We start from the raw sequence: 14,523 nt of genomic DNA on the forward strand, positions 1-14,523 counted from the left end.
TAAGACCTCAGTTTCAAGCTTGACTTCAAGAAGTCAGTCCAGCAACTTTAAAATGGTGACGGTTTAAGCCACTCAAGTGATAGCCTTGCACTTCAGGTACGTAAAGTAAAATTTACTCACCAAGTCATGCATAGTTTAACTAGATGATCAATCATAAATAAAACTTCACTAAAATCATTTCTCTGTCCATATAAATATGCCAAAACCATGCAGAGAACAGAATTTACAAAGCATAAAGTTTAACAGAAAAGTAACAGCAAACCATTGGTGTATATTTATTTCTTTTTCTGTCTTTGCCATCCTCCTCTATCTCAGGACTCCCTGTACTTAATTGTTCCTGCTGTGTGATCCTCCACTATTAAGCTATTCTGACTTTTTAGGAATATTAGGTTGCAAAATCTATATATGTTTCTGTTGGAACCATATAAGTGAAATTTGTATAAATCATTAGCTAAGTCAATTCACAAAAGAAGGGGGGAAAACATTTGCCAAGATATATTATTAGAGGAATTTAAACCACCAAGCAGCCCACGCAAGGTTGGCTCCCCCCAGCACCAGATTAGGTGGCAGGGAAGCAGTGCGTGGAAACGAGCCTGCCAGTAACTGACACTGCCTCTAAAGTGTGATAAAACACATTGTTTCTTCAACTACTCTAAATATCTGTGGAGTCATATATATAGTATAAAAGGTGGTAAGAACAGCCAGACTGGATTTAAGTCTGCTCTGTTGCCATAGGAAAATCACCTTCCCCTCAAACCTGCCTCCTCTTCTAGAATCCCTGTGTGGGCTGATGCACCTGTCACGCTCTGGGTCACAGAGCCAGAGAGGGCTGTAAATCAGCACAGATTCTTTGCTTACCCTGGTCCCTCTTCCCTTCAGTACCCAAGCTCAGGGCTTCTAACCTCCTTCTATCTCTTGAATCTCCCACCCAGCCCTGGCCTCCATCCTTACAGTCATGTCTTTGGTTCAGGAAGCAGACCTCACTGGCAGAGGCAGGAGGGACAGAGGGTCAATATTGATGCCATAGGGTCTCAGAGAGAGAGAACAATCAAGGGGTGATCTTCAAGGGAGAGAGGCAGGGAGAGGTAGAGGCTGAATCGTCTGTTCAGGAATCATCTGTTCCTTTTGGGGGGGGCCTAAACTATGATATGGGGTGTTGGGGCAGGGAGGTATACACTAGGCAGCAAGATCACAAAGCAAGGGGCTTGTTCACAAAGGAGTTTGGATTCCATCATGCAGGTGACTTTGTGGAATTAACATCAGACATGCATTTAAGCTCTCATTTCATGGTGCAAAGGGAGCAAGCACTGAGGAAAGAAGACCGGTCAGTCCATATAACCCACACTAAAGGTAGTATTTGGGAAGCAGAAACCATAGGCAGGGAGAGGCTCCAGAGGTTCATGGTCACTGAACAGATAGACCAACACGCCTGCTCAGGCTGGTTTGAACATCCCTGTTTTCTAGTAAGGGATCCCACCAATCCTATCTGCGTCCATCCTTTGAGTTCTGTAAGCAATAACCAAGAAATTGATAATACAATAAAATATACTGATAATAAAACCACTATAACAGTAAGAATACAGTGATTCTGGATCTCAAATCAAATAAAAAATGTTCCTGGATTATCTATTATGGACAAAGTACCAGAGGAAGGCCACTAGGAAGTACAAAATGTAGCTTCTCTGGCTGTACAGTTGTGTTGACATCAGACCATTTTTATTACTTACGTACACACATGATGCTAAGATGAAATGAAACAATGACTACCAAAGGGTGGTCTGACCAAAGCTGAGTGTGCTATCTCCCTGGCAGGGACGGGCGCCTCGCTCAGGAGGCAGACCCACAGGACTCTCAGAAATAGAGAAGCCTGGGCCTAGAGCAAAAGAAGGGGAAGCACACAGAATCAGGCAAGACTGAGGTCAGGTCTCTGGCAAGGCCATAGGGAAGAGAGTCTGCTCTTTCACAGAGCCTGGTTTGACCGGATCCCCCACTGGGTTGTATCCACATCCCAGCAGGCATGGGGTCATTCAGCAGACACACCCACACAGCCTGCTCCAAGCTTGGCACAATTGTGTCTTCAATTACACAACAACAACAGCGACCAAACCACAAACCACCTCCCTCAACTTTGGTTTTCATTGAATATGTTTTTTTCCTACCTCAAGGAAATTTCACTAAGGGTTTTCCAGGGTCCTCAAGGGTTCTAGGATCATAAAAGATATACCTCCTTCTCTACAGGCTCATCGCATGGCCTTTGCCATTACTTCCCACACTTGCTGCCTGTGTCCTTAATTCCAAAATTACACTTCCAAAGAAAAGGTCTCTGTGTTAGAATATAATCTTCTAAACAGATCAGTTAGATCCTTAAAAAGCTATCCTGGTGCCTGAGAAACGCAAGTATCAGCTTTACTAGCTTAGCCATTTTCAGTAGCTGGAAAAGTGATTTTGTTCACCCCAAATCGATGAATTTCTATTGAAGCGTATGTTTCTCTAACACACACAATAAACTGGCATTTGGCAGTGATTTAAACAAGTGAACGGGGCCAGCCTGCCATGAGAACAAAGCTGCAGGAACAGAAGCGAGCCAGATCTAAATGAGTTAATCTATGGGGAAACCTTTCTCTGAAGGCTATTGCTTAATACAAAACCAGCTGTCCTTGCCTTTGGGTGCTCAAGATGCCTTCCCTCTAGTTAGTCTGCACTGAGAGAAATGGGTCTGGCCTAAAAAAAACAGAGAACCAAGCTACTGCAAGGAGCACCCAGGCCCTTAGAGTCCTGCTGGTACCTGGTTAAGTGCCCTTTCTCTCTGGAAGGCCCAGCCTCCCCATGCTTCCTGCAGCCCATCCTGACCCTGGCCACAGGGAATCCTGGGCTTTGATATTTGCCACCCTTCACAGCCCTGATCCCCCTTCTGACAGCATACCTGTCACCAAGTCATGCTAACTTGACCAACCTGGACCCCAGGCTCTTCCAACCACCAATGACCACTACTACCCCTACTTGGTCGTTCCTACGCATCTCAAACTCAGCCAGCAGCTGAGGCCTGCTCCCCACTAATGGGATGATGGGCTCCTGTCAATTCCCCTTGTTTACAATGAAATCCAACTCAAATATGGACCATATTTGAGTTCCCTCCTCTAAGTGAAACCGCTCACCTAAAGGAAGCATCATCTGGCATGTTTGTGTGTGCACATCTTTCCATGCTGCTGGCCACAGAAGAGCACTTTCATTGCTGGGCGGTGAGACTTGAAGGCAAGGGCCCTAAGCTGCTCTTCTCAACACTGAGTCGGCTGCGTGTCCGCATCCCTAGGTGGGGAGCAGGGGAAGTGCCCATCATAATCTCCAACACAGTGGGACTAGGATGGAGTCTGTGCATCTGATGTTCCAAAAAGCATCCCTAGTGATTTTAATGTGGGTGGAGCACCACTGATTCAGAGAGAAAATGACAGACGGTCAGCCGAGACTCTCCAGTGTACCCAGATGGAGGACATCCACTTTAAAGGCCTTTCCTACTGAGATCCCTGCCCTCTGCCCACCGCCTCCACCCCCCCCCCCCCCCCGCCCACATCCACTGCAAGATAATCACTGTAGCCTACAAAGCATGCATTGGAACAACATCTTGAACCCTGGGACCTTGCTTCATTCAGATGGTGCCTCTGCATCCCAGCTGAGCCTCAGTCTCCCCCCTCTTAGGAAAAGGGATCCTCTAGATACATTTGTTTTCCTTCTCCTTCTTTCTTCATCTCTCATTTAAATGCAGCCTGGTTAAATGCTTGCCTTTCTGCTTCTCTAAAAATGCCTTATGTGTTGCCTTGAAATTTGATTTGGGTAGTGCCTGCCCTCTAAGTAAATAACAGCACAAAAACTAGAAGCTCTATAATGCGATCAGGGGATGTAACACTGATGACATGATATTCCATAAGGCACGAAACACTCCATTCTGCTGCAGAGACTCACATGGAACCATAGAGGACCTGCCCCCTGAACGCCAAAGTAAGACCAGCAGCTCTCTACGACATGACAACTGTCCACTCTGATGCTTGTCACTTGTTATTCCCTCTGAGCCTGGCTTAATATCTACTTATCAAGTAGAAAATTCACTTTAGATCTATTTTCAGAGCAAGTATGAAGACAGTCTTAAGGATAAATTAGCTACATTCCTTCAGTTCAATGAAAGACATAAATCTCTCACCCCACAATAAGCTCTGCACATGGGACGACAAGCCATCCTCTGATGGGCCTGCTTGGATGAAAAATGACACTGAAATACACAAATGACTAGTATATGGCACAATCTGGAACAAAGCAGATCTCTTTGGGACCCCGTCTACAATGATTTAGCTATGGAAAGTGCCAAGAGGTGTTTTGTTCTATGTTGTTTCAGAAAGCTTGAACATACAGCAAGCCCAGATCATGACTATGTTCCAGACCTAGCTGGTCAACTGGCCATCCCTACCTGGCCATCCCAAGACTCTCAAACTCAGTGTGCCTAAATCAGAACTCACCACCTGCCCTCCAGGGCTTGCATTTCTGATCTCAGTTAAGGGAAGTGCTATCCACCCCAGTCAGCCAGTCAGAAACCTGATAGTTACCCTAGAACCCTATCTCCTCTCCACCTTCTCCCCACCCCTCCCATATCCCTAAGTCCTGGACATTCCAGGCTCATAGCTCCTGTTTCAATGTGTTGCTTTCCAGACTCCTCTGACTGTCCCCCAACTGCTCCCCTACACGGAGTCTTGCCCCCTCCAGTCCATCCTATGCTCCACCATAATACTCTTTTTTTTTTTTTTTTTAAGATTTTATTTATTGGGATCCCTTGGTGGTGCAGCGGTTTGGCACCTGCCTTTGGCCCAGGGCGCGATCCTGGAGACCCGGGATCGAGTCCCACGTCGGGCTCCAGGTGCATGGAGCCTTGCTTCTTCCCTCTGCCTGTGTCTCTGCCTCTCTCTCTCTATGTGACTATCATAAATAAATAAAAATAAATAAATAAAAAAAGAAATATTTAAGATAAAAAAAAGATTTTATTTATTTATTCATGAGAGACACAGAGAGAGGCAGAGACACAGGCAGAGGGAGAAGCTCCGTGCAGGAAACCCAACGCAGAACTCGATCCTGGGTCTCCAGAATCAGGCCCTGGGCCAAGGGCAGGCGCTAAACCGCTGTGCCACCCAGGGATCCCCCCACCATAATAATCTTAACAAAACAATCCTGATCACGTCGTTCTTCCATTAAAATCCTTCAGTGGCTACACCCACTGTCTACGGAATGATGTTCAAAGTCCAAAGCAGGGTATGTGATCCAATCTCCAATCCAACCTCTCCAAACTCAGGCCTCCGTGTGTCACCTCGAACCCTCTGCCCCAGTCACATGAGCCACGTGCAGTTCCCAGCACACCAACCTGCCTTCCATCCTCTTACCTCTGTGGGGGGGGGGGCTCCCTTCTGGTTGGAATATCCCTCTGTCTTTCTGCCGCCCTCCCAAGCAAAATACACTCCTTGTCTGGACCCACCTCCTCCATGAAACCTTTGCTCACACCGCTCCCCAAAAGAAGAGCTGGGCAGCCCACACCTTGAGCCCCTGGTCAGTCTCCTGTCATGGCATCTACATCATTATCACCCTTATTTTTAACACAACAATAAGCTCCTGGAAGGCAAGAACTGCATCTTATCTTTCCAACCTCGGTGCCTAGCAGTGCCACCTGACGCACAGGAGTTTCATAAATATTGGTTATTACACTGAATGTTTATCGCTGGATTGTTGCGATGGTGGCATTCCAACAGTTCCAAAACTGCTTTCTTTACCACTCACACACTTTGCTTTCAGCTGCTTATGACGTGGGCCCGTCTCTTATTCCCCCTTGGAAGTCATTTGCAGGGAACCAAAAATAAATAAATAAATCAGCACAGGAGATTTATCACCTTCTTATCCCTTGAGAAATTATTTCTTTGTTCTTTATTCCTGAAATAAGGGTCACACATCAAGGCCCTTCAACAGCAGATGGTGAGAAATGACCAAATGAGTTATTCCAAATTCCGGCCCTCCCTCCAGTTCAAAGCCCTCTCCCTGGAAGTGATTATTGACTCAGGCACAGGGTTGAGACACTAATTAAAGCAGAATGAGCACGGCCTAAAGCGAGACTGGCTTAGGAAATCTCTATCTGTGACCCCTGCCCATGCAGATACAGAATAACTCTGAGAATAAAAACAGACTTCCCTGGCTTTGTGGCTTCTTCTAAGCCTACGAGGGAGTCATCTAAATATAAAGGTGCCATTCCCAATTCAGCAGTGGGCAGCCCCTGTGCCCAAACAAGGTAAAAGCTCTGGAAGGTTCTAGGCGCACCCAGAATTCCAACTGAAATGTCAAGTACCTGCAACGTGGCTGCCATACCCTGCAAACACCCTCTTCCCCAAGGGCTGACTTCATATTGGAAAATGAGCAATTTAAATAAATGTTTCATTAACCTAGTGTTTTCCTGCTTGATGCTAATGTACTTAAGAGTAATTTGTTTGCCCAATTTCTTTTCCATAGGATCATTTCATACAATCCTCCCCAGGACAATCTGAAACTCTTTGGGATCCCTAGTACACAATCCAGAGAACCTAGAAACCAACCAAACAACCAAACAAATAAGTGAAAACCCTTCCGCTAAAAAGCTGTCGAGACCTATTTGTTCCGGAACACCGATCACATATAATACAGAACAGGACAGACCATCCTGACCACTTTGGTGGCCTTGGGTTTGTACCAATGGCAACACAGCATCCTTCAGCAGCCACCGCTGGTCCCAGAGAGACAAGAGGGAGACGCTGATTATTCAGAAAGAATGTGAGCATGTAACATTTTGTTTTGAGCCCCTAGAAGGTCTGTTTCCACACTGCTTTGCTTATCTATACACAGATTCCTGCTGTGTGCTGACTCCAAACCCCCAAAATTTCAAGGATATTTCTAATATCCTTTATTAATAGAAGCTCTTAAGAATCTCATAGCATAAGGCTCAGATACACTCTCCCAACATGCAAAAGCAGGATACCGCTTAAGAGTTTCTTCCTCCAAATCTGTGAGACGTGGAGAAATGGCTTGATTGTGATGATGTGGGGAACAGGCTAGACAGCACACCAATAAGACATCATCTTTTGGGTGGATCCAGCCACATCAGAATGGTTGTGTGTGTGCCATTATGCTAGAGGCCAGATTTTGGTCTGGGGAACAAAATTAAGACCCAACGAAGAAGGGAAGCACATGAACAGTGGAACTCGGTGGAACTTGCTGGGTGCCAGGTGCCATGTGTGGGGCAGGAAGTAGAAGACCCATTAAAGAGTGTGACTCCGGTGGCGTTGGCACTCCAGGCTCTGCCACACGCAAGCCACGAGGCATTGGACAAGTGACTTTATTTTGAGCTTCATCCGCTTCTTGTAAAATAAAGACAACAACAAGGAAACAGAAATAGTACTAACAGCAGGGCCGGACGGCACCAGCTATCCTGTTGAAAATGCTCTAGAGACACTTGTTAAGCACCACCTCCCTTACTCCCGAGGACCCCTGTGAGGGAGAGATTATAAACTCCAGCTCATGGAGAAGGCCCTGAGTTGAGTGACCAGCCCAAGGTCACCGAGCTACAATGAGTTCAAAGCCAAGTCTCCCTGACCGCTGTGTTCTTTGGAAATAGTAACTCCAACAACTGCCACCAAGGTTGTGAGATTTTAAATATACAAATATATATATATGCAAAATGCTCTGAATGCATCCGAAGAACATCAGTTAGGTAACAGCACCCACCCCCTCCAGCATTCGGATTGGCCTCTTTGACCTCCAGGCGCCCAGCTCCTGGCAATCTCTCCTTCCCCTGGATGGAGACCCAAACATCAGAAGGTGGTGGGACAGGTGGGGGGGGGCGGGGAGGGCCATCCCCCGGGGACACTTACTTTCTCAGAACCGCTATCTCGTTCTCTATGCTGCTCTCCTTGCCCTTCAGCGCCTTCTTCGGAATGCACTTGACCGCAAAGAGTCTTCCACTTGCCTTCTCTTCGGCTAAGACCACTTCAGAAAACGCCCCGCTGTGAACAAAGAGGGAGAAAAAGAGGCGGCTTAGATTCAGGAATTAGGGGTTCCCCAGTGGCTCCTCCAATCCCATTACCAAGGTTTAAGGAAAAATAACAATAATCGCCAGCATTACTATTACGTTTTTAGCCAACATCACTCCCCATTGGACTTCTTTATGCAAACAAGTACACACACACAAGGATGCCCTCATGCAAGGGGACACATGGATATCGCCCTGGGTTTGGCCAGCTCCCAGTGCCACCTGCCACCCTACAGACCAATGCAGTGGCAGTTATTTTGGAGCAAACAGAATGGTTCCTAAAAAGAAAGTACCTGTCCATCTCCGTTGCCAGTACCCCACCCCAAGTAAATGAGAAAGTGATGCTAAAATTTCTAGATTCCTCACAGGCCCCTCCACTCCAAGGAAATTTCGGAGCATGCAGCAAACATTAATTAATTCTCACAGATACGTAAGAATGTGATTGAAGTGTGAGTTGGTGCGACACGTGGTATTGACACGGGGTTAATTAATTGGTAGGGACACGCAAGTTTTCAATAAGTTGTCTTTTCAAACAAACAAAATCATGATGCCTTGATTTGGGGAGACTTTTCTGCCTGAAAATGTAAACTGAACTCTGCAAAGGCAGAGCCACAAACTGAAAGTATGACCAGGACATTTGGAGTCAGAGAGTTCATTTTTCCAGAGAAGACCACTGTGGTCAGTGAGCCCCAGAGCCAGCCCCTCAGGAACCACCATGTCCCCCAGTCCTGTCACCTCCTCTCTCTGCCAGCAGGCAGTGCCTGGGTGCCACACTCGGGCTGGGGGTGCAGAACTCCCCTAAGGACTGAGACAGAAGTAGGCTTCTCCATTGCCCACTCGGGGCCCCAGTAACTTGAGCTCTGTGTATGCAGGCCAAGGAAAAGCCACGGTCCACTGAGTCATTCCCTGTCTCTAGACTTCAAGGAGCAGCAATTCTTTCCTCAGAGAGACACCACACGTGACTTCTACCCAGTTATAATTAGAGACAAACCCTCCTGCATCAAAAGAAACCACTAGAAGGACCAAGGTCATTCCAATCCCAGGGCCTCCGGGCTCTTTTCTTCAACATCAAAAAGATGCTTAAGCAAGGAAAATGTACTTTTGTCTCCCTCTCCTTATCCATCTGACAAGGGTACACATCTATCACAGACCAAAGAACATATAAATATACATGTATTCTTCAAAATCTCTTCCAGTGAGAGGAGTTCACTCTACTTAGTGCAATTAACCATGAATCTTCAGACAGCGTTCCTTCTGGAACATAAACTCGAGAGAAGAAGTTCAGCTACCTCCATGTCTGTATCTAATTATATAAAACCCGAGGGGCAGAAAACAGACATTCCACCAAAGAACCAAATGGAAACTACTGGAACAAAGATCTTCTGCCCAAGTCCACAAATCACGGTCGAGCAGGATTTTCCCTCACAGTATCACATGCCTCACATAGACAGTAATATTCTAGAACCAACCAGAATGACGATTATGAACTATAAATACAAAAAGAAAACCCACAATAGATTTATCACAGAGGGATAAATAGACTCAGACATTCCCAGGGACACTTGATCATCACCAACAGATTTCGCCCAAGGAAACCAATTCTTGACAACTTGAAGGAATCCCCCCAAACCCAGCTGTCTCTCCTCACCTCTATCTCCGGGATGGACTGACATGGAATCACTTCATGGGAAAGGGTCTGAGATGGACAAAATCAGGGATACCTGTGCATATGCTCCCTTTCGCTCCCCTCCAGGAGGTAGAAGAAGAGTATAAGAATAAGAGATGAGAAAAATCAGGGAGGAAAGACCAGGATTCTAGCCCCATGGGTGATTTTATGCCAGGGATTCCATGCATTTGTTTCCAGCGTCCCTATTTGCCACCTGAGTCCCTGACGCTAATGACACCACAGTGATTTCTCTTCTAAGTCTGTTGGGTTTACTATCCCCATTTTCCAGAAGGAAGCTCTTTAGCAGCAGTAACCAAGCTGCCAGAGTTTGGGCTGGGACCTGCTAGACCTCTCAGCTGCCCCCTGCCCCCTCCACACCCACCATGCTCCTTCCTCTCCAGAATCTGCATGGAGAGTAACAGACTATGGTCAATGCAGAAGAGGTACTCTGCTTAGTGGTAGCTATCAAGAGCTTATGGGAGAAAACGCCCCTTTATCCTGTGGATCATTCCCTGCCTGGAAAACAGAGTGGGAAGTGAAGCTTCTGTGTGAATTGACCCCTGGACCCACAACAGAAGAAGGAGGGGACTTGGTTCTCCATGGGAGCCAGGGCTGGTGGGCTGCTGCAGGGAGCAGAGGTCAAGGTGAGTAGTGCTGCTGGATCAAGGGCTCTCTGCCTTTGTCCCTGACTTCATGAGGGATGGACTATCTGCAACCCTGGGTGAGGACAGGGTGGTGGGACATAAATACATAAGGGGCTTCAGAAGAGGCTGGGGCTTGACCCCAAGTTACCTATGAAAGGACACAAGGCAGGCCCCCAATGGCCAAGCACGCCCGCCATGCCTCCAGGAGTTTCCATCCACAGTTCCCCAGCAAAGTCACCCAGCCAAGGCTACACAGTCCCATCCTCTCAGGCTGAAACTCAGTCTGCAATCCCATTCCTGAGCAAGCTACCAAAAGAATCGACAGCAGAGACGGGAACAGATATCTGTGCACCCATGCTCGTGGCCGCATTATTCACAACAGCAGCCAAGGGGTGGAAACGGCCCAGATATGCATTAGTGGATGGATGGATAAACAAGATGCGGTCTACCCACACAATGGACTCTTATTCAGCCATAAAAAAGGATGAATTCTAGTACCTGCTGCAACATGGATGAACCCTGAAGACATGATACTGTTTAGGCCAGAATCAAAAGGACAAATACCTGTATGATCCCACTTATACAAAGGACCCTGAGTAGTCAAATTCATACGCAGAAAGAGAGACAGCGGCTGCCGGATTTGGGGGAGCAGAGAATGGAGAGTCCATGTTTAAGGGAGACAGGGTTTCCCTTTGGGAAGATAAAAAACATCTGAGATGGATGGTGGTGATGGTATATAACAGTGCAAATTGACTTAACGCCACTACGCTTCACTCTTAAAAAATGGTTAGAGTGACACATTTTACTTTATGTATGTTTTACTGTAAGAAAGAATTAAAAGTCATCCTGGTTCTATCCATGGCAATCACCTGGGGATGGATGTGCAGAAAAAATTCAACAACCCTTTTCTCTCACTACCTTCCTAAAGGAGAAAGAAATAAAAAACAGCAGGGGCTGTGTTCCCCTTGACACTCCCAGAGCGCCTGGCACATGTCAACGAGTCCCATGCTCACAGCAACCTCAAGAAGTGTACAGGGCGGGATGTCTGGGTGGCTCAGCAGTTGAGCATCTGCCTTTGGCTCAGGATGTGATCCTGGGGTCCCGGGATCGAGTCCCACATCGGGCTCCCCTGCATGGAGCCTGCTTCTCCCTCTGCCTGTGTCTCTGCCTCTCTCCTGTGTCTCTCATGAATAAATAAATAAAATCTTTAAAAAAAAAAAAGAAAAAAGAAGTGTACAGGGCGTGACTGCCACCTCCACTCTGCAGATGAAAAAACTGAGGTCCCAGTCGCACAGGCAGGAAGTTCAGAAAAGAAAATTTAGGTTTCCCAACCCGTCCGATGTCCTTTTCCATACACTATGCTGGGCTGATGCGCGCTGCTGGCAGGAAGCCTGCCTCTCAAGCACGGAGGGTGACAGCCATGGAGGGTCACCCTGCCCCTCTTTGCGTGACCTGCCAACCCTCCCAGAGTGTGCGAATCCACCTCGCGGCCTCCTCATTTAAGCAAGCAGTGTGTATTTACCTTCTTCAAGCTTCCCAAAGACAAAGCTCTCTGGTCTTTTAGGGGATGTAAGATTAGCATAAATTGTTATTGTTCCTGCAATAAATAGAAATCACTTGAAGACACTTCCCCCGTTGCAGGAAAGCTAATTAAAACCATCAGAAGCAGAAACACATGAATGAAGAGTTTGGGCACTTTCAAGGTAATTGCACAACAAAGTGATGTGTGTGTCTGGGCTGTGGGGGGGGAGGTGTTGGAGGGAGAGGAGGCGGGCGGGGAGGGGGCTGGTGGCAGGAAGGAAGCCGGCAGGAAAAGTGATCCGAAAGTCCTTAAAGGTTTCAGACAACCCAATGAAACAAATTCCTAGGAACACAAGCAGGGGACAGAGAGTAACAGAGCTTTTAAAATAAGGAAAGATAAATAAAATAAATAAAATAAAATAAAATAAAATATAAATAATAAAATAAATAATAAATAAAATAAAATAAATAAAATAAAATAAAATAAAAATAAGGAGAGATCATAGGAGGTTCTTCCATCAGCTGCACCTTCAAAACAGAACAGTAGAGACTTGCAGCCGGATTGAGTGCACCTGTGTCTTGAAATGACAGTCGGCTTCTTCGGGGCCCAGGGCCTCCAGGGCCCCCTGCTGTCTGCAGTCTCCCCCCACCCCCCACCCCCCACTACCACTTGCCTGGAACCAGGTGATCTGGGCCCCAGGGGAGGGGCGGCTTCCCAACAGCTCAGATCCAATGGCTTCTTGCTGCTCATCCCCCTGGGTTCTCGTGTGGGCCCCTTCCTAAAACTCACTTCTTCTTGGATCTACGACACAGTTTTCACCATCTCCCTTGTGTCCCATTGTGTCTCCACCTCCACCTGTTCCTCTTCCTCCCCTAAAGCGGCAATGCCCCCACTCCAGGCTGCATCCTTGGCTCTCCCTCCATCCCACCCCACACACCTGCCCCCTAGAAAATCTCTTCTTTCCAGTTTCAGCCCCCTGTCCCCTCGTGGCCCCCTCACCTTCACCTGAATTTTAACCTGGCTCACGTGCAACCTCATCTCTCCAGCTGCTTTCGAGGGCCTCCTGGCTGAATGTCCCGACCGCCTCTGAAGAGCACCAGAAACAAAGTAAGAAACAGTATCTTTATCCCCAAAGTTCCTTCTCTGTTCTCTCATTTCTACCAATTCGATAGCGCAGCCCGGAACCCATCTACTTCGCTCCTCCCTGGCTCATCTCCATCACCAAGTATGCTCGGGCTCCCACCAAAGCTCTCAGATGCCCTCTGTCCAGCCCTACTGCGCTGACTCCGGGTCTGGTTATCTCACCCTGCACTTCTTTCAGGATCCCCTTGGCCCCTTGGCCCCCCCCAGCCCACCTCCCACCTGCTTGCTCCTACCTGCTACCGGTGATACTTTTCTAAAGCCAAGATCTGGTTATGTTGCTGCCCCCCAACACCCCCCCCCCAAAAAAAACCCTGAGGTTTCGTGTCTACAACATCAAGTTGAAACTCCTTTGCAAGGCATCTGCGGCGCTCAAAGTGCTCCTCAAGCTGACCCCAGCTTTGCAGGCTCATCCGCTCTGGAGCCAACCTTCCCCAGCGCAAACACACCCCCGCCATACACACAGGGCCTCCACCCACCACATCAGTCACCTGGCTGCTTCCCAAACACGCCCATGCCCTTTCATACCCCTGGCCTTGCTTGAGTCCTGCCCACCTCCCCACTTCCTTTGAACGCCATTCCTTTTTCTTTCTGCTTGGCAAAATTCCATTTGTATTTTAAAGGACCCAGTTGGTCTACTTCTCCTCTCTTTGAAGGCTTTCTCAATTGCCTTCCCACCCAAACAGAATGAGGACCTCTTTCTGGGACTCCTACAGCTGGCGATCCCTGCATTACCCACTTACACGTTCCACCGTGGGCCTTGATGTGCTTGTCTCCTGTGACAGCAGGCGTCCTAAGCCACTCTCTGTGTCTCCAGGTCTAACAATACTGGCACCAACTGGTGCCCAAGGCAGTGCTGATGATCCTCATCACTTGAGGCTCTGTGTCTCCTCTGGCTTTCTACAGCTTCCCTGTATGGTAGACCCACAAAATAAATGACATCCACTAATGACCTTCCATTGCGTGTTGAGGAAAATAATCTGGTCCTCCTTCACAACATTTTTCTCCACATTTCTATGCAAGTGTGTGCAGAAAGAACCCCAAAGGTTTCCCTTGAAGCATAAAAATTCTTTGAGGGGTATCCCTGGGTGGCGCAGCGGTTTGGCGCCTGCCTTTGGCCCTGGGGCGCAATCCTGGAGACCTGGGATCGAATCCCACGTTGGGCTCCCGGTGCATGGAGCCTGCTTCTCCCTCTGCCTGTGTCTCTGCCTCTCTGTCTCTCTCTCTCTCTGTGACTATCATAAATAAATAAAAATTTAAAAAAAATTCTTTGAGGCTTTCTGGATAGATTTTAGACCATGCATTTGTATGCCTGAACACTTGAGAGATATTCTCCAGCTGAAGAACCCCAAGATCACTGTTTGACCTGCCTGGGGAAAATATTAAATTTGTGACATTGTAATATGATGATCTCTCTCCCATAAACCTTCATCCTGGTTAAGTCAGTCAAATTTGGTAGGAAAGAGGAGAG

General features: G+C 47.5%; 1 protein-coding gene across 2 annotated transcripts in view; it reads right to left on the reverse strand.

Annotated features, from left to right (window-relative positions):
* The window catches only part of CAMK1D (calcium/calmodulin dependent protein kinase ID), a 431,901-nt gene that overhangs the window by 269,476 nt on the left and 147,902 nt on the right, over window positions 1-14,523 (reverse strand). For both annotated transcript variants that reach the window (XM_038530114.1, XM_038530115.1), the window contains exon 2: window positions 7,923-8,054. In XM_038530114.1, coding sequence (XP_038386042.1) covers window positions 7,923-8,054 — 132 coding nt within the window. The remainder of the gene's footprint in view (window positions 1-7,922; window positions 8,055-14,523) is intronic.

This window comes from Canis lupus, chromosome 2, assembly GCF_011100685.1.
Source record: "Canis lupus familiaris isolate Mischka breed German Shepherd chromosome 2, alternate assembly UU_Cfam_GSD_1.0, whole genome shotgun sequence".
Lineage (NCBI taxonomy): Eukaryota > Metazoa > Chordata > Mammalia > Carnivora > Canidae > Canis > Canis lupus.